Here is a 26,500-nt window from a genome sequence, read left to right as displayed (position 1 = left end):
TTATACAGCCTGATCCAAACAAGCCCAAGAGTCCTCTTGCCAGAGTGCTTGCTCTTGATATTCCAGACACCTCTTGGCCTCAGTTTCCCCAACAAACGGGCCTCCTACTCTGGCGTTTTTGGCTCCTAATGACTCAGCATGACAGACGTTCACTTCTGCATCATTTACCCCCTTGGAAGGTTTTGACCTCCTACAGCAGTAGCAACAGCAGTCAAGAGAATGAGCACAGGCCCAAGTTAGATCTGCCCGACATTGACTCCTTCCGCCTCATGGCTGCCATTGCTCACAGGGAAAAGGTGAGGCTCCACCAGGAAGCCCCCAAGGCAGGGAGGAAGCCCAGTCCAGTCTTACAACTCAGGCTTTTAATTAAGACCAACCAACATGATGGCCTGATGGGTAAAAGTGCTTGTCACTAACCCTAACAACCTGAGTTCTACCCTAGAGTACACACAGCAGGAGGAGAGAACATATCATCTGCCTCCACACATACGTGTGGCAAACATGTGTGCAGCCACCTCCGTAAACATATCAATATCCGGTTGCCTGCACCTGGTTGGAACAGGCCTGGGAACCCTGCATTCTCAGCAGCCCTTCCGGTAGTGTAGAGGAAGGCGGGCAGGAGGGCAGGAGGGCCAGGGTAAAGCCCAAATGCCCTCCCCCTCCCCCACCCATCCCAGACGTGCTGGCCCAGTGCCTGTGGGGACTTGCATTCTTTCCACCTAGAAATTAACTCTCTGGGTGCCTTGGGGTGGGAGCCACAGGTTCATATGCAAATGTCAGAGCCCGTCCAGCCAATCCTGAAGAGGGGGTTGGCTCTTTGGCCTCTGAGAAGAGGCTGGGCTTCTAGGACTGAAGCCAATGAGCTTGCATCCTGGGCTGGAGGGGTGGGGCTGGGTACATTTAAACCACATCCTGGGGGGGCCTCTGGCTAGTGCTGGGTTTGGTGGCCAAAGCCCCCATCCTAGGCCAGTATGTCCCTGCAGAGGATTGTGCGTGTGTCCCTGGAACACCCCACCAGCGCTGTGTGTGTGGCAGGTGTTGAGACCATCGTGGACATTTATGGGTAAGAGTTGTTGGCCCTGGAGGGTCTGGGGTTCTGCTGCAGAGTCCCTAAGGTCTGTGCCGGTATTCCTCAGGGCGTGGCTGCCTAGTCCCCAGGTTTAGGCGCAGAATACCTGCCCACGGGGGGACGCTAGGGTCTTCGCTGTTGTCTGCTAGGCTCCCAGCAGGGTTTTTGAACCAGGGAGGTAAGAAAGCATAACTGAGCTCCAACCAGGGACTTAGAGGGATCTGGGGCCATGGGCTCTTTTCTTTCTTTGGGGTGCTCAGGAGAGGCCCTCAAGGAAAGGAAGGGATGCGTCCCCTGTCCTGCAGCCTCTCAGCTTACGGGCATGGGAGAATTAAGTCATTTCCTAAAAGGCCACTTACATAGCACTCAAGGTGTTGCACTCTCCCCAGAGCTGGTCAGACTTCTCAAATGCCACTGTGACAAGAGCTCTGTGGTGTTGGTCACAAAGTGCTAGTGAAGGCCCAGAGAGGGCAGAGCCATTAGCCCAGGTCACACAGTCACCAGGAGGCAAGGCTGGACTTTAAACCCACTGCAGACTTACTGAGGACTTCACATCCAGCCACTCAGCCATGGGAACGCTGGGGCTTCAGGCCCACCCTCAGCAGCCATTCGCCACCTACGCACTATGCCTGCGACGTGCCAGGCTGAGCCTTTACATTCCAGGGTAGCCTTTACTCTCCAGGCTGAGCCTTTACATTCCAGAGTAGCCTAGGTAGGGAGTATAGGAGCCAACCTGGCTTCTTAGGCTCTGGAGTCCCGGCTCTGAGGCTCGGCTAAGGACAGATTCCAAGGATGCTGGGATTAGGGTACCATCTCTCAGACCTCCTTGTCCCCGTCTTGGACTTGGCTTCAGTGCCAAGACACCAGAAGCCCTTGTGAGATGATGCCACTCACTGTAATACCGCGAGGGTCATCCTTGGCCTCCGTTTACCAGCGACCGATGGTGTTCCCACCCCTCCTGGCTCAGATAAAAATGTCTCTAGATATCATCAGATATGCCCCAGGAGCCAAAGTTCCATACCCTTTGAGAACAAGTGTCCAGAACTAAGAATTTAAAAAGTGGAGTGAACTAGGTTGGCAGCAAAGAGGTCTCAGGTGCGGAGGATAGGGAGTGAGTTGCCAGTAACAGGAAATAACCAAATCTGGATGAACTTCATACGAGGAGCTGAAACCTGGCTGAAGGTGGGGGGGGGGGCTGTGGGATGTGTAGAGGGCGGTCTATGGCCTCCACAGAACCAGGGAGGGCAGGATGCTGTGTTGTGTCACAGCCTGCTCCAGGGCTCCGTGCCCATGGGGGGTGACTCACTGCCCAGCTGCAGTGAGTAGATTTATCTCCAGTTTGACCTGTCCAGGGAGCTGGGCATGGCTCCTCCTCCCCTCTGAGGATGGGGGATGGACTGGGTGAGAGGAAGACAGCTGATAGGGGGTGAGTGACTTGAGTGATAATGGCAATAGTGGGGATTCACCTAGAAGACTGGGGATGGGACAGCCGTGGGTGGTGGCAGGGCTTTGGGGTCAATTCCCTGATGGAAATGGAGTGCCTCAGTCATTTATGCACACACTCAGCGTGGTCTTTAAGCAGTAGTGACTGCCCAACCCTAGGGACTCTCAGAAGTGGAAGACTGTTCCTGCCTGTTGGTGGAGTTCTAGCATAGGCCACGCTGCTGTCCAGTGAGGGCTGCAGACTTATCTTGGAGGGGTGAGTGAGCCGGGACATCTTGAAGGGCTCTTCCTGGAGCCTGCAAACTGGGAGCTGCAGGGTGGTGGCTCAATCCTTGCTTTGGCACCTTCCAGCCACCTCATCCTGGGAAACTCTTTCCCTGTGGACTCTGCTTCTAGCTCTACAGAGTGGTGGGACAGTGACCTGAGCAGGTACAAGGCTTTTAGTGGCCTTCACCAACCTATCAAGCTTACCACACAGCCAAAGGGTGTAACAGGCTGTTCTCACCACTGCACAGGCGAGGAAAGCAAGACCCAGAGAGGTCAACTAACCTCCCAAAGGTCACATAGCCAGTTGGTAGAGAGGCAGAAGGCCATCAGAACTGTCGGGTCCTTCCTTCAAAGAGACACTGGGAGGAGGGTATAGATGGTGAACAGAATATAGAGTTCAGAGCCCGCAGAGGTGTAAGGCTGAGACTTCAGCCTTGGAGGCAGAGAAAGAAAGTTTGGTTCACACTGGGAAGAAGGAAGTTCTGGAACAGGTAAGTGGGCTTACCCAGGGCCACAGTCACATGCCGTAATGAGGCAAGAAGACAGGCTAAAAGCAACCATCAGCCATTCCCCTACCACGTGACTCACTTCTAAGTGTCTGTCCCCTGGGGCTGCTCATGGGGCTGCCTTGTCTGGGAAGCTGTCATCTTTGTGACATGTCATATATGAGTATGGAAAGCAGTCCCCAGACTGGCCCAGTGGTGGCCTCTGGGGCTCACCTACCCCCTTCTTCTGAATAGGAAAAGTGAGGCCTGGTGGGTGTAAGACTTACTCACCTGGGTATAGAGAATGAGCTAAGACAGAACCAGGCCTTGAGACCCAAACAGCCTGTGGCGACTGCTGATGGTGACCCAGTTCCCAAGGTCCTATGGGGCTGGTGGGACCTCAGGGCCCTACATATATTCAGACAGAGTCGGGTGCATGTTTCTTGGCCTCTCTTGAACCAGTCCAGGTGCCTTGACCTTCAGGTAGATCTCGGTCACCTTGGAGTGAGCCCCAGAATCAGCACTTGTGAGAGCCAGAGGGTGGGGAGGTCATGACTGAGATCCACTAGGGAGATCTCCATCGACAGGAAGCTGCCCCGGGCACCCACAGGGAAGCTGTTCTCTAAGAGCAAGTATCTCTTAAGCGACCACACCTGGCAAGGCGACGAGGCGGCACCCGCTCCACAGTGGAGTGTCTCTATGCCACCTGCATCTTTGAGTCACAGGGGACTTTTCAAAGCACTGCGGGGGCCAGCGGTGCTCAGTTGATTGAAGCTATAGAAGGCTTACTTAGCACGTACAAGGCCATGCCTTTCATTCCTAGTGCCATATGTGGTAGCATATGACTGTAATCCCAGCACTTTGGAGGTAGAGGCAAGAGATTCAAAAGTTCAAGGTCATCCTTGGCTCCATAAATTCAAGACCAGCCTGACCTACACGAGACCCTGTCAAAAACTGAAACCCTATTCAAAAAGAAGAAGAAGAAGAAAAACCCAAAGTGTTGACTAGGCTAACTCATCTGGTGGTGGGAAAGCTCATACTTAGGGTGTCTGAGGTTCTGAGCTTCATCACCAGCACCTTCCCACCCCCAATTGCACTTTGGGTCTCTTAAAAAACAAACAAAAAAGCTGGTCCCCCTTATATTACTATAATATATATATATATATATATATTTAAAAGAATAAGAAGTAAAGTTCCTTTTGAGCTCTGCTCTGAGGCCTCAGAGCCTCCTGGACAGGGCAGGTTCCTTTGTCCACATGGGGCTTCTGATGAAGGAGCTCTGAGCACCCAGCAAGGAGCTGAGTCAGGGGTCTCAGGGCCACTCAGTCTTTGGGCCACCACTGTGGGTGGGATGTGGGGTCAGACGTGTCCAGAGTTTCCTGGGCCTAGTCTGTGAGCAAAGCTGGCACGATAGGGGGACTTGGGGGTCCTTGTTAATTGAAACTGTCACTCAGAGCCTGTGTTATTTAGACTGTGGTCTCTGTCCCCATGGGCCAGCACTGAGGCGACCTTGTCTTTTGTTTTTATTTTTCTGTTTTCTGTTTTAACCACCGGAACCTCTCTCTCATCAGCAGTTCTGTCTGGGAGACCAGAGCCTTAGCCCAAGAGGGAGGCATCAGGTCAGCTTCACCTGGGAGTGAGGACAGGACAACTAAGACACAGGACATGGAGTTGTCAGTTAGCAACTGCTTGCCTTTGGACAAGCCACCCCTGAGCCTCGGTTTCCCCAAAGTGAGATGATAGTGTGCATATCATCCTAGGGCAGCTTCATTGACCAAAGTCTCCTGTGTCATCTTCATGGTGGGCAGGCAGACGAGGGTACAGAAGAAGAGCTGGCCGAGGGCTCCCATGTCAGGGTAGGCCCGACTTAGGGCTAGCATTTTGAAGCAGTCCCTTTGCCATGAGGCTTAGGCATAGTAGCCATCAGAAGGACTTGATGGCCAGGTACCACTTGTAGAATAAATGAGCTGTCCCTGTTTTCAAGAACTGTCCAGTTTTTAAATATATATATATTACCTCATTTATTTATTGATGCCTTGGTTCCTGAAAGGCCGGTCACCTTACTTTGTGAATAGCCACTGTGCACTCTGGCTACCCAGGAGGGCTATGAACAGGCTCAGTCAGGTTAGATGGCCTAGAGCCATCTAGAAGGTTGGGTGAGGGATTTGCCTTGCTGACTGTCACAGTGGCCTGGCCCCAGGAAGAGTCTTGCCCAAGAGAGGTTCTGGGCACTTCCTAACTTCCAGGAAACAGAGATCTGCTGCCCCGGCCCAGGTTTTCCTGCAGTAGCCACCTCGGCCATCCCAACACGCAGCTTCCATGTTGGGGCATCAGCCCTGGATGGGGCTCTGGAGTCTTACCTTCTGACTGCCCCTAGCAGTAAAATAAGGTTATGTGTTGAGGGATATTTGATGCCACTGTGGAACTTAGAGACTGTGTTAATAAAATTAACCTCGAATCAGGGGATGGAACCAGCCACTAGTTGACAAGAATTGGCCTTGGAGAAGATGGGACTCCGGAGTCTGACTCTGGAGTCTCTATTGATAAATAGAACGATAGAGACCTAGTTAAAACCTACATGTGATGGCCTCCTGAGCATCGGGACACTGACTGCGGGGCTGCAGGGCACAGACAGTAGTTAAAACATCGGTAGATTCAGGTGCAGCCGCTAAGTTGACAGAAAACCAACAGTTACAGCTTTCATTCTCGGTGCTTTACAGCCACATACACACCTTCCGTCTGCTTGTCATCTGAACGGGCTAGAGTGAGCTGTCTAGGAGGCTGTGTCATACCCTCCGGGTGTGAGCAGTGGTCTGGGATTTGAACCTGGGCTTCCTGACTGCAGGGACCACTGGTTCAATCACCTTGCCACACCACCCCTCTCAAGAACCATCGCCGGTTTTACTCTCCCTATGGGTTAAACGGGAATCAACCTGCCCCCGGCTAACATTGACCTCCTAAGGCTCCTGAATGAAACCCCCTTTTCTTCAGACACATCTCAATCCCCCCAGATTGGTATCAGAGCTGTCTCCCTCCTCCTGCAGCCTGCACCATAATTCATCTTAATAGCACCTTCCTTATTCTGGCCAGCGGTGTTCTAAGACTCTCGTGGCTTTTAATACACTTGAGCCTCCTGATTTCCCAAGAGACTGGCCAAGTGTGTGTCATTAGCCCACGCTCTAGGGGACTGAGTCAAGGTCACCTGGCTGAAATTGGACCCGGCTAGATAGCCGCCACCTGACTGCTGATTGTGGCCTTGCCATCACTGAGCCCTTGGCTATACAGAGGCTGCACTGTGTGCCAGTGGCTGCAGCCACCACATTTGTTCGTACCTCCTGGACATTGCTGTCTGTCTCCAGCTTCCCTAGGGACCCCCAGAAACTCATTGGGGCGGCCTAGGGAAGAGCCTGGGGGTGCTGAGCTGAGGTGACTGGGACATTTGGGACAAAGGGCTTCACACCAGGAAGGTGTCAAGGCGCCTTGGCCCTCCATGTCGGATCCAGGACCAAGCATGGCGGTGGGCCTGCTGGAGAAACCTGACCAGCTTCCTGGGTTACTGGAAGCCAGCTGAGTCTGCCTCTTTTTTTCTTTCTTTGTTTCTTTCTTTCTTTCTTTCTTTGCTGTTTTGTTTTTTGAGATAGGGTCTCATTGTAGCCCCAGCTGTCCTGGAACTAGCTCTGTTGATCAGGCTGCCCTTGAACTCATAGAGATCCACCTGTCTCTGCTTCCTAAGTGCTAGGATTAAAGGTGTGCGCCACTGTGCAGCCTATGTCCGTCTTTCTCACTCATCCATCTCTCTGAGTCTTTCTGCTGTGTGTGTGTGTGTGTGTGTGTGTGTGTGTGTGTGTGTGTGTGTGATCACCAGCACCAAATGAGCTGGATGGTGGTAAGATATTGGATCTCAGCACTTAGGCTGAGTTTGTGTGGCACCTACCTGGGCTCTGCCTCCCAGCGTTGCTGTAAGCTGCCTCGGCAGTTGGGGAAGGCTTCCTAGAGGAAGGCACAAGGCTTGAGCTCATATTTCTAAGTAAGTGTCGCTCACATTGCCCATGGTGCCTCTGCTCTACTCAGGTCGGTTCCCGAGGGCACAGCCATGTTTGAGGTCTATGGGACACCCGGTGTGGACATCTACGTGTCCCCCAGCATCGAGAGGAGCCGAGAGCGAGCTGACACCAGGCGGTGGTGTTTCAACGAGGGACTGGAAATCATCGTGGTCATGAACTCCCCTAGCAATCACCTCAACGACAGTCATGTGAGCTCAGCCCTGGCCCTGCACCCCATCTTTCTGCAGAGTGCTACAGCTCCATGGGGGAGCACTCTGATTGAGGGCCACACTGCTGGGTGTGAGTCTCAATTCTGCAACTTATAAGTCCAGGCTGCATGTCCTCAGACCTCAGTGTTTCAATCTGTAGGGTGGGCTGCTGCAGTCCGGCTCCCAGGGTGGGTGGGGACAGACCCTGAGTGTCTTCTCCTGCTTAATCAGCCCCCGTGAGGGGAGGAGTTAACATAGTCCTGCTGTAATGAGCCTCAGTTTCCCCATCTTTAGGGAGGGGCTTGGGTGGGGAAGGAAACTGATACCTAGGAGCTGACAGCTCCCTGATGGGCCTCACCTTCTTCCCAGCCACCCTCTTCCTGTACCCATTTAAAATGTAGGAGAGATTGAAAGCATAGGAGAAACTGACCTTTGAGCAGTGACGCAATATTCCACTGAAGGACTGATGGGGTCCAGGACCTGTCATGAGGGAGACATTCCTGCATCAAGGGCAATGTTTAGGGGAGCTAGCCCTTTAAGGAGCATTGACCATTACTAAACCCCAGGTAGCCCATATATCATAAGCTGGCCCTCTCCCCTATGTGGGGCACCAAGAAACTGTCAGAAGGCTGACCCAGCTAGGGAACAGAAGGATTCCCACACATCTGGCTCCCTCCCTGCCTATTCTTCTCATCTTCCTTCTGAATCTGGCTCCAGTCGTAAGCTCAGTGAACCCATTTTTCAGAGGAAGAAATTGAGTCTGAGAAGGGGTGTGGTTTATCCAAAGTCATAAGTCCCAGTGAGTAGCTGAGTTTGTGAGGGATCACAGAGTCCCTGAGGCTGGGCAACAGGACCTACCAGGCTGTGGAAGCCTCACCTGGTGCTTTACAAGTTGAGGCTGTGTGGGTACCTCCCCAACCTGAGCTCTGGGGCTCACGGGTCAGTAAGACTGAGGAAGGCACGTCTTTCCTCCTCTACCTATGAAATCCTGGTGAAGAATTTTAGGGGTAGGTGGGCTCCACGGGGTCCTGACACCATGGCTCAGATGAAGAAGAATTTCAGAGCCAGGGTGACATGGCAGGTTTCTGCAGGACATGCCCCAGGATCAGTGACAGAGCTGCCACCGCCAGCTTTCCAACATGGCCACCAGGCTGGGAGCTGAGCCTGGTCCAGCTGTGATGAACTCCACCTGCTGTGCCTCTTTAATCCTGGCTGCAACCCATCCTACAGGGTAGAAACCATCATTATCCCCCACTTTATGGCTGAGCAAACTAAGACCCGGAGAAGGTCAGAAACTATCTCAGGAGAGTCATGATGGCCAAGTGTGAGATCCGAGACCAGGCTACCTGGCAGAGTCCATAGGAGTGTGCTTCTGTGGCCAGCGAGTGGCGAATGTGGGCAGGTCAGATGTAGGGCTCTTGAGATTTCTTACCTGCAAAGCAGAGGCCGTGCAGGTCCCACCCTCAGAGGATCTCTAGTTCTGGTCAGGAAAAGTGGGGGAAACTGAGGCAGCTCAGACAGGCATCTGACCTTCACCAGGAGATGCTGGGCTCAAGTCCAGGTACTTGTTGGTAGGACTTGAACCCAGGTCACCAGAACCCAGGGTAAACAGTGCCCACTTTACAGATGTGTCAAGGGATAGGAATAAATGACTCTGAGGAGCTTAAAGGGGAGCTGGCACAAGGACAGAGGTGGCTGAGGGTCCTGGCCCTGCCCACCAGGTCCCATGGGCCTGTCCATATGCCATATATGTGACACTGAGCATGTCTCTCTGCAGGTTCAGATAGCCTACCACTCCAGCCACGAGCAGTTGCCCTTGGCCTATGCGGTACTCTACCTCACCTGTGTGGGTAAGCGAGCGGGGCTAAGGAGGTGGCCGGTGAGCCTGTGACAACTGTGGATAAACTTCCTTTTAAAAGAAGCAGTTAGGAGCTGGGCATGAAGCTCTATAGTAGAATACCCTTCAACTTTTGCAAACACTTGGGTTTGGTCCCAGGGACACAAGTGTGAACACACAGACACACCAACTGGTTTTTTTGTTTGTTTGGTTGGTTGGTTTTGGTTTTTTAATTTTTTAAATGGAAAAAGAAAGGGCACATTAGAAAATTCAAACACAGGGAATGAAGGACCTAGAGATGATAGGTAAAGTGCTTACTGAGCAAACATGAGGACCTGAGTTCGAATACCCAGCACCCAGATAAAAGCAGACCATGGTGGCCTGTGTTGTAATCCCAGCACTGGGAGGGGTAAATAGGAAAACCCTAGAGTCTTGCTGGTTAACCAGGCTATCTGAATCGTTAAGCTCCAGGTTCATGAAGAGACCCTGCCTTCACAGGTAAAACAGAGGGGCTGGGGAGATGGCTCAGAGGTTAAGAGGACTGATTGCTCTTTCAGAGGTCCTGAGTTCAACTCCCAACAATCATGTGGGGCTCACAAACATCTGTAATGAGATTTGGCACCCTCTTCTGGTGTGCAGAGATACATGCAGGCAGAACACTGTATACATAAAAAATAAATAAATCTTTTAAAGTAATTATTAAAGTGGAAGCCAGATATGATAGCCCAAGCATTTAACCCCACCACTGGGAGGCAGAGGCAGGAGGCTATCTGCCAGTTCCAAGCCATCCTGATCTACATAGCTAGTTCTAGGCCAGCTAGGGCTACATAGTGAGACCCTGCCTCAAAAACAAAAATCATTGCACATGCCCAGCTGTGCACATTAAATGAACAGTTACTAACCACGTACTTGACATAGCAATCACTGGACCCAGGGTGGAACATGGTCAGCCCCCAGAGCCACCCCACCCAGTGACCCTCACACTGTTTTCTGCTCTGTTCCCTTTAACTTCTATATGGTTTATAAACAAGCACATGTAGCAAGGCATGTAGTCTGTCAGATTTCTGCAGCTGGAATCCCTCTGCATCTTTTCTTCCTTCCACCCACGCCACGTTGGTGAGGTCCCACCATTCTTGTGATTGATGTGAATAAAATCTCTCTCTCTCTCTTCCCCCTGCCTCCCTCCCCCTTTGAGCACTAAATGGATTTTATAGGCCCTTAAGTATTGTGTGCACTGCACTATTAGCGGTGTGAGCACTGCACTATTAGCTTTAAGAGCCCTCTGGTCTCCGGAGAGGAAAACTGTGCAAATGGCCTGGGGTGGGAGAGAAAATGCCAAGGCAGCATTTCCCAGACTGCACTGAGGTGGCCAAGCCCACCTTCACACCTGTGTCCTTATGACACCAAACTCCCAAGGAGCTGAGACAGCTTCATGTAGGTCTCCAGCCACCTGGGCTCGATGCTGCTGTGCCTACACAAGGGCTCTGGGGCTTCAGAGCATGTTACCTTTGGGAAAGCTTCCTTTAGTCCATTCCTTCCTCCCCAAAGCCCCTCCTCTTACCCAAGGATGGGAAGCTCCAGGGCCCCAACCTGTGGGTGTCTCCTGGGGGATGGCACCCCTCGACCTGGCCCCAGGTGACTGCGATGGACGCCATGGTCTATCGTGGGAATTCACCTGCTGCTGCCTCCCAACAGACATCACCCTGGAGTGTGACATGAATTGTGAGGGCCGACGGGACAGGAGCTTCGTGGATAAGGTAGGCTTCTGATTGAGCCTCAGACAGAGGCAGCAGGTGTGGAGTTCCTGTGCTGAAGGTCAGAGGGCGAGGTCATATGAATGTCCCCTTCCTCCCAGTTGACTTGAGGTTGAGGTAGCCAGACAGGGACCAGGCATGGTTGGAGTCATCGGCAAATGTGACCAAATTGTGGGTCCCTGGACCTGGGCTATCCTTGATTGATGAGAAGAAAGTTCTCAGTTTATAAAGTAGGTCAAGGGTTATGAAACTTTCAGAAAGAAAATAAAAGCCTTGTCAGGAGGTGGTGCACACACCTTTGACCCCAGCATTCAGTGGCAAAGGCAGATGGATCTCTGAGTTAGAGACCAGCCTGGTCTACAGAAAGAGTTCCAGGACAGCCAGGGGTACACAGAGAAACACTTATCTCAAAAAGCCAAAATAAAAAAATAGAAGCTAGATTATAAATGCTTTAGACCTTGTGACCTGTGCTATTTTGAAACAGGCAGTTAATGGATAAAGTAATCATGGGACTGTGTTCTGATAAAACTTTATTGACAAAAACAGGCACTGAGCAGATTAGTCCTACTGAACAAGACACTATTAAAGTTCTCTGATGTTGTCTTGGTAGTGCTGATGCAGTGGGGATTTATAAGAGGCCACAGTGGCCAGAGGGGCAAGGAGGACTTCTAGGAAGGAATGCCTGAGCTGGGTAAGGAGGATTTCCCAGAGGGAATACTTAAGCTGGGTTTGAAAGGGATTCCATTAGCCGGAACAAGGCTTGAACTGGAGGGATGGGAGGGAAATCAAGAAGTTATCCATAAAGAAAGAGGCTCACAGCCAGCGGGGCACCTCACAGCCAGCCATGATGAATAGCCTTGTGGACTGGACTTGGTGATGTTTCTAGAGCAGGGGCTGCTTCAGTAAAAGTGGACTTCTCACAGGGTAGGATAAAGGCTCAGGAGGCTGGCCCGGAAGGCCTGTCCTGGGTCTGGCTGGAGCCCCTGTTGCCAGCAGTGTTTTCTCATTGGCAGGGACAGTGGGTGTGGGGCCCTGACGGGTATGGAGCCATCTTGCTGGTGAACTGTGATCGGGATGATGTGGGCTGTGATGCCCAAGATAACTGTGACCACCATGTGAGCTGCCTGCAAGGTGAGTGTGCTGGGGCAGCCCAGTCTCTGGGATCCAGGGTCCCTCCGCAGTTACCCCACAGGGGTTCCTGCCCTTAGGAGGGGCTCTGAAGTTGAGCAGGGGCAGGTTAGAGTTCAGAAAGTCTTTAGAACCCAGCCCAGGCTGCCTCTTTCTAGTCCCCAGTCCTTGTGGTACTGATGCTGGGGCACCCAGCCTTCTCTTCCTGCAGAAGAGAGGGGCTGCTGGCATTGAGTATCTACGGTGTGCAAGGCCCTTCCCCCAGATCTTTCTTTAATCATCCAAGGGGGTGAGTGTCCACCCCAGTTAAGAGAGGAGAGGGCTGAGGCTGTTAGAGCAGGGGAGTCCTCCAAATTGCACATCTAGCCTGTGGGAGCTGCCAACCCCACATCCAGACCCCTTCCCACGGGATCTCTGACCTGTGTTGGAATGAGGCCCTGCATTATACTCATAGGAGCTGCCTTCTAAAGTGGGCATCCCCTGGAGATGGAAAGGAGTGTGGCTTTCCCAGTAAGATGCCTAAGTGACCTTCAACTCTGCTTTAGGCATACAGGATGTGTGGGCTGCAGAGAGGACATGGAGCAGGGCAGTGTCACATGTATACATATACCCCTCTCCATCACACCAATGGATTCTAATGTCTCCCTGAGCTGATACTGGGATCCCCAGCCCTTGAGACCCAGTGCACTTACTGCCCTTAGGAGGGGCTCTGAAGTTGAGCAGGGCAGTTGTCAGTCAACTCCCTCTGTCTGGCTTCACAGATCTGGAAGACATGTCCATCATGGTCCTACGGACCCAGGGACCTGAAGCCCTCTTTGACGACCACAAACTTATCCTCCACACCTCCAGCTATGATGCAGAAAGGGCACGGGTCTTCCACGTCTATGGTAAGTACATATTGGGTACCCATCCAACCTTTTCTGCCTCCCTGCTCTGAGTAGATGTGCATCTCAGCTCAGGTTCCAGCCGGCGGCAATGCCCTGGTATCAGAGTAATCAGACCTGTGAGCTACTTATTTCTTTTTAATTTTGTGTGTGGCATGTAGTAGGAGCCCAGAGGACAACCTCAGATAATTGTTCCTCAGGTACTGCCTTGTTTTGTGTTTGAATCAGAGTCCCTCGACAGCTTTTTTAGCATGAGTTCTAAGCATAGCTCTTGGGTGGGTCCCCATGCTTGTACATCAAGCACTTTGTCTATTGAGCCATCATCCTTGCAGCCTATAGAATGGGCTTCTCTGCCAGACACCTCAAGAGGGTTTGTTTTCTTGTTTGTTTTTTGTTTTGTTTTGTTGGTTGTAGAGACAGGATTTCTCTGTGTAGCCCTCACTGTCCTGGAATTGGATCTGTAGACCAGGCTGGCCCCATCAAACTCGAGATCTCCCTGCCTCTGCCTCCCGAGCACTGAGAGTAAAGGTGTGCACCACCACCTGGTTGAAGTGGAGCTTCTTAATGCAATTTGCACCCATATATTTTTAGATTTATTTTTATTTATGTACATGGGGGGAGGGTATCACACACATGTGCAGGTGATCACAGGGGCCAGGAGAGGAAATCAGGTACCCTGGAACTGGAGTAACAGGTGGTTGTGAGCTTTCCAACATGGGTGCAGGGAACTGAGTCCTTTACAAGAGCAGCAAGCACTTGTAACCATTGAGCTGTCTCTCCAGCCCCTGTCTACATACTCTTGTAGGAAAGATGAAGAGAGGCAGCATGCTGGGTTAGGAACATTACTTTGTCTCTTAGAAAAGAGTGTCCTTCCCCACCATGCCCATGGGGCTATGCCTTCTTTTCTCCTTCGCCAGAGATTGGAGAGGAAGGGCCCTTTGGAGGGCTGTTTGCCTTGCACCTGGAAGAGACTGCTCAGTTCTCCTGAGACCTTCACATTCCCTAAGCAGTCTAAGAGTCACAGCCACTCCTCTTGTCATAGGTCCAGAGGATTCCTGTGAGGCCTACAAGTGTGTTCTGGGCCCAGACAGGATGTCCTACGAGGTACCCCGCCTCAACGGTGATGAGGAACGCTTCTTTGTGGAGGGCCTCTCCTTCCCTGATGCAGGCTTCCCAGGGCTCATCTCCTTCCATGTCACCCTGCTGGATGACTCCAATGAGGTAAGGGTGTCTCTGCAGAGGGTGGGACAAATGTTCCTGGCAGATGTGAGCATCGCAGGAATTAAAGGCCTCACACTCCCTCAAAACCCTACTGGGCATCTCCATCCTTTAGAGAAGCCAAGGAATGTTTGTTTTGAGACTGGGTCTCTTGTAGCTCAGCTTAGTCTTAAGCTCATTATGTAACCAAGGATGACCTTGAACTTCTAACCCTCCTGTCTTCACCTCCTGAGTACTAGGATTTGAGGCATGCACTACCACTCTCCTTTTATGCAGTGGTAGGGACAGATCCCAGGACTCCGATGCTAGGCAAACACTCTTCCGGGGGGATTTCTTGAGGACCTAGGGGAGGGCTTCAGAGAATCCGAAGTCTTGTCCAGCTGCTGCACTCTTAAGTCCAACACTCTTTGTCTCCGTCCTCCCGTGAAGGATTTCTCCGAGACCCCAATCTTCACGGACACTGTGGTGTTCCGGGTGGCACCCTGGATCATGACACCCAGCACCCTGCCGCCCCTGGAGGTGTACGTTTGCAGGTGAGTCTGGGTGGAGTCCTAGCCTTGGAGTCGGCTCTGTTTCTGGGCCCCAGCTCTGAGTTCCCCTTTCCACCACAGGGTGAGGAATAACATGTGTTTTGTGGAGGCCGTGGAGGAGCTGGCCAGGAAGGCAGGTTGCAAACTCACCATCTGTCCTCAGGCAGAGAATCGCAATGACCGTTGGATCCAGGTAAGCAGAGACACGGGCAGCCTCGCTGGGATAGCATCCTGCAAGGAAATACCCACGAGGATCCAGAGCTCCCTGACTCCAAACGTGGAGTCCTCATTCCAAAATTTCTCAGACAGGCAAGACTCTAGGTAAGGTGGCAGAGGCCACACACTCCCAGCCCTGTGAAGCTGAGCTGAGAGGCAGTTTGTCCCTCAAGAGGACATTAGGTAGCATCTGGAGACATTGTGGTTGTCACACAGGGTAGGGAGAGGGACTGCCTTTAGCACCTAGAGTCCCATAGTGTCGCTAAAACTCCAGGGCCAAGTTGAGTCCCACATGGAACAGTCTGGTCCAACGTGTCTTCGGCACAGGGCTGCAAAGCCCCACTGTGGAGAATGACTATTTCAGAACCCCTGGAGTCCAGGGTATAAGGGGGTACCAGAGTGCCAGAGGGAAGGAAGCCTCACTGTTTCTGCTGGCAAAATGGATGGAATGCAAGGGATGGGAGGGATGAGGGGGTGGGAGGGGTGGGGCTTCGGGTGGAGAGTCCTGGGGAGGATCCTCCAAGGAAAAGCCCAGGAGGGAGGGGCCTCTGTGTGAGCTGGACTAGATCCCACAGGCTGGGAAAGTGGAGAAAATTCACTGCTATTCCCCAGGCGCTTCCCCCACAGGCCCTGCATAGCCTCAATCCCTCTCACTTCATCTTCTCTGGCCTCTTGTAATCACACCTGGGTGTTTGCTGATGAGCTCATGCAATGAATGCCCAGCCACTGTGCTGACAAAGGCTTGGACTTGGACTTCCAGTCATCAGGTGGGATGGGATCGGGATGTCCTGGCAGAGGACCAGCATGTGCCAAGGCCCCGAGGCAGGAGGCAGGAGGCTGAAGTTCTTTTGCTCCCTCGGCCAGGGGCAAGTGCTGAGGTGAAAAGCCTTGAATGCCAAGCTACAGGGTTTCCAATTCAGCTAGAGGTTAGGATCCTGGAGTGAGACACCTGGAGTTTAGGTTCTTGTCATTGGCAGGCTGTGTGCCCTTGAACGAACAGCTAGCCTTCTCTGTCCCTCTCTGCCCTCACGTATCGTAAGAGTGGTAGCAATGTCTTCTATGGATGGCTCGTGGAGATTAATAGAGTTTGTTTTCATAAAGAGCTCAGGGCCTGGCACACAGCAGGCCATTCACTGGCTGTGCCATTGTGGGTTCTGGGCCATCATTTCCTTAAGAGCTCTGAGGAGGGGATGCCCCTGTCTTAGGTCCCTCAGCACTGCTGCCAGCCCTTCATGACCAAGCATAGAGGCCATAGGAGTGGGTGCACGCTCAGTGGGTGACCTCTGTGCTGAACTTGGGCCATCCTGCACCTCTCTGGATACCCACCCTGTCCTGCCCCAGCACAGGCACACCCCAACACCTGTGTTCTCCTTTATTCCCACATGACTCCCATAAGCAACCAAGCCCCCATCCCCTTCTCTTAGCTGGCTCCCCCACCTTGAAGAGCCGAGAATGACCCACACCTAGGAGCCACCCTCCCCAAGAGCTCAGTGACCAGCACTTGGGGACACAGCTATGGTCTCTCTCCCCATCTACAGGATGAGATGGAGCTGGGCTACGTGCAGGCACCACACAAGACCATGCCCGTGGTCTTTGATTCCCCGAGGAATGGGGAACTGCAGGGCTTCCCATACAAACGGATCCTGGTGAGTGGGGGTAAGGAGAGGGGCAATACAGCCCTAGCGACTGAGATGACACAGCCCCAGGGACACCCAGGAATACAGGGAGTAGCACCCAGAACCTTGTTCTGTAGGAGCAACAGCTGGCTGGCTACTATATGAGAGAGGGTCCGTGACATTTGTAAAGAGGCAATCCACTTTGGTATAAGCCTAACCCACACCTACTATGGGCTAAATTTATGCATTTATCTGTGCTTCAAGTGTGCCAGTACTATGCATTTTTATCTGCTGATCAGCAGCGGGAGGTGGGTTGCACAACAGGGAAAGCCTTAGGGCTCTGGTGTCATCCACACACTGTGTGACATTGCCAGACTTGTGTCCCTCTCAGAGCCTCTATTTCCTCAAAGGCAGAACCGGCTTCACAGGAGTTTAGAAAGCCTGTCACTGCCATGGTGACAGCTGCCTGCTGGGAAGGAACCTGTCTTACTATGGGCTTTTGGGCTTTTGTTGTTGTTGTGGGTTTTGGTGGGGTAAGCATTCAAGACAGTTTCTCTGTGTTACACAGTTCTAGCTGTCCTGGAACTCACTCTGTAGACCAGGCTGGCCTCAAACTCACAGAGATCCACCTGCCTGTGTCTTCTGAGTGCTGGGATTAAAGGTGTGTGCCACTAATACCTGGCTGTACTGCCTTTTGTAATAGAATAACAGTGAACACAGGGTTCCCGAGCACTGAGGGGACACTCCTTTGGTTTCCTAAGGACTGGGCTCGCTGGCTCCCCAGCAGGTCACTGGGTCACATGGTGTCAGGCACCCGTGGGCCTCAGTGCTGTCTGGATGTCTCCTGTGAGACACCAGGAGAGGCCACCATTCTGAGAATTGAAGACTGAGGCCCAGAGGTTCACTGCCAGTCTCTGGCCCCCATGGACTGGACTTGACAGGAGGGCCCTGTGCAGTTCAAGGAGCCTGTCTCCTTAGGGTCTGTCTGATTGGGGTACGGAGCGACTGGGCCCTACCTCATTTGCCTGGTGCCTGGCAAAAAATGTCAACAGCCTAACAGGTCCTCCATGGGCCTAGAGAGTTTCCCAATCTTAGCTTTGGCCCCTTTGCACATGTGACATAAAACCAGATTAGATCCCATTTCTGACTCAGTATTTCCACCTTAAGAATGGGAGGTTGCTCCCACCCATCTTTTAGGAGCTCAGAGCCCATCACATGGGTTCAGGCTCTTCCTAGAACTCTGGCCCTGCCTAACTCAGTTTCCCCTCCCAGGGTCTAGATTTTGGCTATGTGACTCGGGAACCTCGAGACAGCTCTGTGAGTGGCCTGGACTCCTTCGGCAACCTGGAGGTCAGCCCACCGGTGGTGGCCAATGGGAAGGAGTACCCCTTGGGGAGGATCCTCATTGGGGGCAACCTGCCTGGGTGAGAGGCTCTGGTGGTAATGGTGGTGGTGGGGATGAGAACAGGGAAGCCCTGGTGGTGTGGGCTGCTCTCCAGACTGCCTGTTCTTACCCTGGGAAGTCAGATAGTACCAGCAAACAAGCCAGAGTGAGCAGGGGCCTGTGATGTCATTAAGTCCAGCCCTCTCCTTTATACGGGGCCCAGTGAGGCTGGGTCACACACACAGAACATTCTGGCTAGACTGAGGTCCTCTGTGAAATAAACATATGGCCCATGTGAGGTAGCAGCTGTTCATACTATGGTGGAAATGATTAACGTCGAGTCTTTTTCTGAGATCAAGGGAGGGATTAAGTGAAATGTGAGTTGAGATGACAGGAACCTTAATATATACACACATAATACACAGCCACATGCATGTACACACACGCAAACACATATAGACACATGCTCTTGTACAAGCACACACACATGCACATATGCATGCACACATGCTCTCGCATAAATACTTACATGCAGGCATGTGCACACATGCACACACATGTATTCTACATGTGACACAGATCGATGATGAAGAAGAGTAATAGCTACAGTTAGGCAAAGCCACTAGAACAAATGAGATCAAATAGTAGATGAAACCAGAGTCAAGCTAGAGAGAAGACATCGAGACCGTGCTATAAGTATTTTTTCCAGAGGGCCAAAGAAGGATGGGTTGTAAACGCAGGAACAGAAAATACCAGGCCTGTGAGATCTGCTGGGGCGATCTTGTTGACCTCTCCCATGGATGCCCAGCAAACTGAGGCTGCAAGACAAGTGTAAACTAACTCTAGGAAGGACCACTCAGCTATGTGAGACCCAAGACAAGAGTGGGGGTGGGGTGGTTCAGTGTCCAGGAGAACATGGTTCTCAGGACTCACCTGTGTCAGACTAGCCTGTGTGGAATATTAAAATACGCTTACTGTCTTTTTCTGTTTATAAAGTAATATGTTGTCTTGAGATTAAAGTCTTACTGTATAGCTTAGACTGACCTGGAACTCACTATATATCCGGGGCTTTCCTTGAACTTTCAATCCTCCTGCCTCAACCTCCCAAATGCTAGGTCTGTGCTGCTATTTTGGAGTCAGGTACGAGGGAGAGCTGTTATCTGGCCATTCTGGCCATTTCTTCTAGAGTGTGTGTTTAGTCTGGTGTCTTTTCATAACCACATCCCAGCTCCAGAGGTCGTAGAGTCACCCGGGTGGTGCGAGACTTCCTCCGTGCCCAGAAGGTGCAGCCCCTGGTGGAGCTCTTTGTGGACTGGCTGGCTGTGGGCCATGTGGATGAGTTTCTGAGTTTTGTCCCTGCACCAGACAGGAAGGTAAGGGCTTGTGGGCATGTTTGGGCAGCCTTGAGAGTCTGGGGCCAGGGCTGAAGTGGGTCAGTCGGCACATAAGGCCATGAGTTCAGTTGTGTCTGCTCTCCACACACAGGGCTTCCGGCTCCTTCTGGCCAGTCCCAGTGCCTGCTTCAAGCTGTTCCAGGAGAAGCAGAAGTGGGGCCATGGAAGGTCCCTCCTTTTTGAGGGGGTCATTGGTAAGTAAAGGTGTCAAGTCCCCCCAAAACAGTGTATTGTCTCTCCTGAACTGAGCACCCCATGAGTTCAGAAAGGAATGAGCATTTTAAAGCCAATGGTACCCTCAAAATTCAGGACTGCTTCCTCCTGACATGGCACACCCTGCGTCACTGGTGACCACTGTCTATGGTGGGGGCAGGGCTAAGACTGGCACAGGGCAGGCTTGGAGAAGAAGGGAGGGCCAGGTGTGCCCAAGGATGTCCCATCATGCCTCCACTGAGAAGGTCCCAGAGCCCAGGTTTAGTGTTCTTTGGTCACTGGTTTGAAGTCCGGATGATTTTTTTAAGTGAATGAAGTCCCACAGCTCTATGAAGCTGCTGGAACCCCAAAACCTCCATCAGTGGTCTTCTGTCTCTCTCAGAGGGGCTCTCTGCCACTCTCTAACGTGCTCTCTGAAGCCCCAGCTACCATGCCTTCCAACACAGGATGTAGTTATGCCCTTACCTACAACAGGGCCTGGGTTTAGGGGGAACCCACAGCCTGGCATCTATCACCCTTGCCCTTGAGGGACAGACGGCTGAAGGGAAACTTGGTGGGAGGAGCCCCTTGCCAGCACATCTTGGCCAGGAGGCTGCGGCACTCTGCCTACCTCCAATGGTAGCTGCTTGAAGTGGTGAACCTGTAGGAGGCGAGGGGGTCTGGCTCAGTGAGTCACCCTATGTCACCAGCTCTCATTCAGACACATCAGAGCCAGGCCTTGGGATGTGAAGGTCCACACTGCCCCACACTGCCCCCATGGATACTTCTGACACCAGATATTGATGTTTAATAAGGATCAGGAGAAACAAATAGGCCGAATAGATGTTTATTCACGGAGAAATAACTCACAACATAGACAGATGAACACCAGCAGGTTCCTGGTCCCAAGGATGACTCCCGATGTGCTCCTGTTCCCATGCTGCAAGCAAGAGAGCTCTCCGAGCCCCCTCCTCAGACTTAGTTCCCCCAGGTCACATCCGGCCCTGTCTCCACCCCTAATGGGCGTGGTCTATGCCACAGGTGTGGACAAGGTGAATATCTCACTATAATGATGAGTCAAGAGAGACTGTGGAAGGAGTATTTTCTATTAAAGTGTGTTTAGCTTTTTCACACCCTGTTTTTGAATGAGGAGCTTGTACTCCCATTATTCAATGGAGCAGTTTGGATGGGCAGTGCTGCCCAGACTGTAGCTGGGCATGATGCAGGATTGCTACCCAAGTACTCAGGATGGAGTCAGGATAAGTACAGGTGTGAGGCTAGCCTGTGCTACCTAGTGAGAGCATGACTCAATAAAGCAAACATAAAGAAAAGAAAAGAAAGCCCTTTTGGGCACCTAAGTCCTATATTTTCTTGGCCACATGGGAGGTAGCTGGCCCAAATCTGCTCCCAAATCCCCTGCTCCATTCATTATGCCTCCCTTTTCTATGCACAGCACTGGGACCCAGAAAATAAAACAGCAACTGTGTCCCCTACGCCATTGCCCCAAAGGGACCCTAGTAAGGTTTCTTTGACCCAAATTCAATCTAAACAAACAAAACAAAACAAAAAACCCAAAACACAAAAAAACCTTAAGTCCATATTTGTACCAGGTAGGGACAGAGAGGAATGGCTCTTGATCATTCCCTGGGGACTGTTTTTACACAGGCAGTAGATGGGGCAGAGTTAGTTTAACCTGCCCAGATGGGAAGGACAGTCCAGGGGCTTGCCAATGTCGGCCATATGCAGCAACCACATCCCCCAACTGCTATGTAACTTATTAAGAGCCTAGGAGTGGCCGTGTGGTGGTGGTACGCACCTTTAATCCCAGTACTTGGGAGGCAGAGGCAGGCAGATCTCTGTGAGTTTGAGGCCAGCCTGTTCTACAAAGTGAGTTCCAGGATAGCCAGGACTGTTACACAGAGAAACTATCTCAAAACACAAAAACAATCAAAACAAAACAAAAAAGAGCCTAGGAATGTCAGGCCCCAGGTTTGGGGTATCACAGGTATTATCCTGATGGTCCTGGTGGGAGGTAGGGGTGGGGGCGGTGAGAGGAATCTGCTGTTAGTTGAGGCTTACAGGGAGAAGGTACTGGCCCCAGGGCCTCACAAAAGAGCTGGCCTGTAATGAGACTGTCTGCCTCCAGGTGGGGACATGGGACCTACAGCTGTGTGTATAGGTCAAAGCGGCCCTCTTCTGCCTGTCCCAGCCTTCAGATGCACAGGGCTCTCGTCCTTAGTTTTCCCAGGTTAAATGAGGGTCTAGAAGCCCTTTGCAAGCTCCCAGGACGCCCAAGCCCTGGCTGTATGACTTTGGGTAAGTCACCTGAGCACTTGCAGCCCCAAGTCCCTTATCAGTCAGGTGACAGTAATGACACATCCCTCGCAGACTGCAGGGAACACTCACTGCAGCGGAACTCATGGTCAGGGTTTGGTTAGCTGGCAACTGGGAGGGCTGCAAACTCTGCTCCCCTGGCCAGTCTTGTCTCCATGGCCTCCACTGGGCAGGCAGGAAAGCCAGACCTGAAGTCGCTCCTAAAAAGCAAGCCAGAGCCTGCTGGTATTGGACTTCTAGGACCTGCTTGGCCAGTCTGGTTCACTGCCTAAAGATCCTATAAACCCCAGCCCTGGGTGAAGGCCATCAACAGACCTAGCTTCTTCCCCAGGAGCTGGAGGAAGAGGAATCACTACCAGGTGCCCAGGGCTGCTATTAATCCCAATTAGTCATCACCTCCAGTGAACTCAAATAAAACTCTGCAGTTCATTGCATCCTGGCAACCAGGCTCCTCCAATCCCTCTTCTTCCTCCAGATGTGCCCATTGGCCAGGTTAATCTCTCACAGATGCTGACCACCCCCTGTCCAGGAGAGTCTAGGAGGCATTGACTCAGCCAGACCAGCAGCCGTGAACTTGACCTCTGGTCTTCAGAACTGGAGGCCCTCACACAGCCTTGTGCTAGCGCCCCCAGGCCTCTCTGTCTCTTTCACAGGTGACAGGCGGGTCAAGACCATCTCCATCAATCAGGTCCTTTCCAACCAGAACCTTATCAACTTTAATAAGTTTGCACAGGTACAAAGGCCATGGGGCTGTGGGTGGGACTGGGGTCAGGGCTGGGACAGACATCTGGGACCCACAGTTTACAAAAGATCAGTCAGGCTGAAACAGGCCCAGACCCTCATCTAACCCGGGGGAAAGGTGTGAGCCCTGTGCACCTGAGAAATACAGGCAACCCGGCCGGTGAGCACCCAGGACTATAAGCAAAGAGATAGATATAACTCAACCCCCAGGAAGGATGCTGGAGTCTACAGCAAGGGTATGACTTTTATACCTCTGAACTTGGGACTGTGTGAAGATGCAGATGAGAGAAGTATGGGACAAATCAGTGGGCAAAGGCACTGCAACCCACCAGGCCAGAGGGCAGCATTCAAGGGGTGTCCTTGAAGTGAAGGTGGCGAACGGGGGCAGATGGGGACAGACTGAGATGGAACTGATGTGGAGTGGAAGGAAAGGGGATGAGGGAATAACAAGGCTTGTAGCCCCAACCGCCTACTGGAGGATGGCCACGTGGATAGAGAAACTTGGGGAAGTAAAATTTGGCCTGGGGGAATCTGATGCCCTGTTGTGGCCTCCAAGGGTACTTCATCCAGGTACACGCCACACACACACACACACACACACACACACACACACACACACACACACACACAATTAATGATAACATAAATCTTAAACCATGTATTGAATAAGATCCCCTAAATTGGGTTTTAGGATGGTGTATTCTCAATGTTTGCTCAGACAGAGGAGCAGAACTCGGGAGGGTAGGTTCTGGGCAGCTGGGGTTTGTATAGTTGGTGATGGGCACCTGCACACCTGCCTCAGCCACGCTGGCAAGGTCCCTCCATGTTGGTCCCTCGCCCACCTGCAGAGCTGTATTGACTGGAACCGTGAGGTGCTGAAGAGGGAACTAGGCCTGGCTGACTGTGACATCATTGACATCCCGCAGCTCTTCAAGACGGAGAGGAGGAAGGCCGTGGCTTTCTTCCCCGACCTGGTGAGTTCCCCACCTGGGCTTCCTCAGAGGAGGCTCTGAGTCTTAGTATGCGGGACGACATGTGTGGAGCTGTAGTGACGGGGGTGGGGGGGAGATCAAGGCCCCAGGATGTCTAGGCTGACAGTATGGCTTCCTGTGGCTGCCTGGGGAGGAGGGGACCTAGTTCACATCTGTGGCATGAAGAAAAGTTACATAGGACCATGCGTGCACAGCACATGGCGCCACCCAGGAGCTGAGGGGTCAGCCTGATTCTGCTGCCATCATTCCACACAGCGCCGGATGTCCCCCGGAGAACAGAGATGGCTGAGAAGGGTCCCCGTCCTCTGTTAAGGGAGCATTCTCCTCACCGCTCTGAGGGCATGTCCCAGCCACTGATCACAGACGGGACAAGGTGCAGCCAACCTGAGATGGGGTGGAAATCCTAGAGGGCTTCCTGGAAGACATGCCATTGGTGGGATGTGCCCTGCTTGTCTCTGCTAGCTCTAAACCTTGAGTTTCCATTTCAAATACCCAACACCTGGAGCAGCCCTCAAGCGCCCTGACTGAGCAGGCCTGAGGGAGGGTCATGGAGTATGGCTGCCTTCTAACACACTGCCAAGGGGCACTGTTGCTGCCCTGGTCACCTGCTGTCCTCTCCACACGCCATCCTCAGAGACTGAATTCCCTAACCCTAACCTAACCCAGTCCTCCTTTCCCTCCCTCCCTGACTTCCTGCCCTTGCTTGCAAAGCCTTTCTCCGCTCCCCTTCCTTCCTGCAAGCTTGGGGCAGCCTTGTAATTAACCCACATGTTCCCCGAAGCTGGTGCAAGGGTTGAGGTTCTTGTGTTGGCTAGAAGCAGAGGCCCACCCAAGCTGGCTCAGCCACATGGGGAGTTGACAGAAGGAAGGGCACTGTGACATCTGAGGGTAGGGACAGCTGTGTGACCTCAGTGTGACCTGGAGGTCTCTCATTTCTGTGTCCACATCTCTGCCTCTGCTCCTTTCCCTTCTCTCCTTTGCGGTTCGGCAGGCAGATACGAATGTCTTTTCTACTTTTCTGCTATTGTGCCAAAGCACCACAACCAAGGCAATGAATAGGAGAAAGCATTTAATGGGGCTTACTTACTATTTCATGCTCTCTATGACAAGGGACGAGGCAGGGCCAGACAGGCATGGCATTGGAGCAGTAACTGAAAGCTTATGTCTGATCCACAAATGCAAGGCAGATGGAGTTAACTGGGAATGGTGTGGGCTTTTCAAAGCCTCTAAACTACCTTGAATGACACACCTCCTCCAACAGGGCCATACTTCCTAATCCTTCCCAAACAGTTCCACCAGCTAGAGACCAAGCATCCGTATACATTCTCATTCATATTACCATTCAAACAGCCACAATGAACATTGGCCATGAGATGCAGGACCTGTATAGACAATGACTACGACTTTCTGGGAGAGAGAATATGATTGGCTCATCTTGGTCAGCTGTTTAACTTGGTCCAATCAGAGGTGGCCTAGGAGGTTGGGGTTCTGTTGTACAAACATGGCAACGACCAAGGAGGAAGGCAGTGTCTGGGGACATCCCAGGGCTGGGCTCTGCAGATCCTTCTGCAGGTGTCAGATTCTCTGGCTCTCTCCAGGACAGAGGAGTGAGACCAGATATGTTCAAGGCTGCCTAGAGATAACCCCAGGTTCTCTTGGGGCTTCCCAGGGTGGAAAGGTGATGTTGAAGTTCTGCCTCTGATCTGAGCCCCCACTTACTCACAGGTGAACATGCTGGTGCTGGGCAAGTACCTGGGCATCCCCAAGCCCTTCGGCCCCATCATTAACGGCCGCTGCTGCCTAGAGGAGAAGGTGCGCTCCCTGCTGGAGCCGCTGGGCCTACACTGCACCTTCATCGATGACTTCACACCATACCACATGCTGCACGGAGAAGTTCACTGTGGCACCAATGTGCGCCGGGAGCCCTTTGCCTTCAAGTGGTGGCATATGATACCCTGAGCCACCACCCGTCCCTCATCCTTCCCCTGGGATGGGACAGATGGGACATCTGCCCAGGCGATGGAGACCGAGATAGACCCTGAACAAGAGACATCCAGCTTCTAGATGGAATGCCCAGGGTGACCCATCCCCCTCAGCAGCCTCTTCTCTTGAAGAGTCTGCATTCATCTGCAGCCCATTCAGTCTCCGGCCATGAATCCTCTTGGTGCCCCCCCCAAAGAAGGGCCCTCAATGTTACTGGACTCTCATGTAGATCAACATGACCATGGGATGCCCCTAAATACCATCCCCACACAGTTTAAACTCCTCTGTGGGTAAATCCACTTGAGTGTCTAGAAGCATTGGCACATTGTGTCATGGGCAGCTTGGCCTGTGTTTCCCATGGGAAGGGCCCAGGGTTTGGTTTTGACTGGTTGCCTTCTGCCCTGCAGGGAATGACTATAAAGTCAGACTAGGCCACATAAGACAAGAGCGACTCTACCACCCCAGCCCCCAGGAAGCACTTAGGGGTCCATTAGGTCAAAGTGTGACCATCATTCCCACCGCAAGCTTCTGGCCAGGGCCCACCTCTGTCCCACCCAGCCTGAGCTGTCACACAGCGGGCACCTCTGTGTACTGTGGGTGCCTCTGGATGCGCTGGAAATGGCAGGTATCCATTACACACTCCCCATGATCATGTTTGGGAACCTGGTTTCCAAATCCTCTTGGAGGTGAAGTGACTGGAGGGCTGTTGACACTTAGGAAGACCAGCTTCCAGGTGAAGAGCATCTTTCCTAAGACACAGGATTGACTGTGGTGGGCCCCA

General features: G+C 52.4%; 1 protein-coding gene and 1 long non-coding RNA gene across 2 annotated transcripts in view; one reads left to right on the top strand and one right to left on the bottom strand.

Annotated features, from left to right (window-relative positions):
* The window catches only part of LOC127213377 (uncharacterized), a 62,518-nt gene that overhangs the window by 3,167 nt on the left and 32,851 nt on the right, over positions 1-26,500 (bottom strand). The window contains exon 2 of the long non-coding RNA XR_007833626.1: positions 25,489-25,586. This is a non-coding gene — a long non-coding RNA (uncharacterized LOC127213377). The remainder of the gene's footprint in view (positions 1-25,488; positions 25,587-26,500) is intronic.
* Positions 929-25,712, top strand: Padi3 (peptidyl arginine deiminase 3). The gene is made up of 16 exons (XM_051173745.1): positions 929-1,063; positions 7,336-7,516; positions 9,294-9,366; positions 11,049-11,110; positions 12,121-12,238; positions 12,997-13,122; positions 14,162-14,340; positions 14,767-14,870; positions 14,949-15,060; positions 16,622-16,729; positions 17,972-18,123; positions 19,312-19,456; positions 19,569-19,671; positions 22,657-22,736; positions 23,593-23,718; positions 25,462-25,712. The coding sequence occupies exons 1-16, from the start codon at positions 972-974 to the stop codon at positions 25,693-25,695; spliced, it is 1,995 nt and encodes a 664-aa protein (XP_051029702.1). The 5' UTR covers positions 929-971; the 3' UTR covers positions 25,696-25,712.

Source organism: Phodopus roborovskii, unplaced genomic scaffold, assembly GCF_943737965.1.
Source record: "Phodopus roborovskii unplaced genomic scaffold, PHOROB, whole genome shotgun sequence".
In the NCBI taxonomy this organism is placed as follows: domain Eukaryota; kingdom Metazoa; phylum Chordata; class Mammalia; order Rodentia; family Cricetidae; genus Phodopus; species Phodopus roborovskii.
The sequence above is the reverse complement of the archived record's forward strand: the minus strand, read 5'-3'. Positions and strand labels throughout refer to the sequence as shown.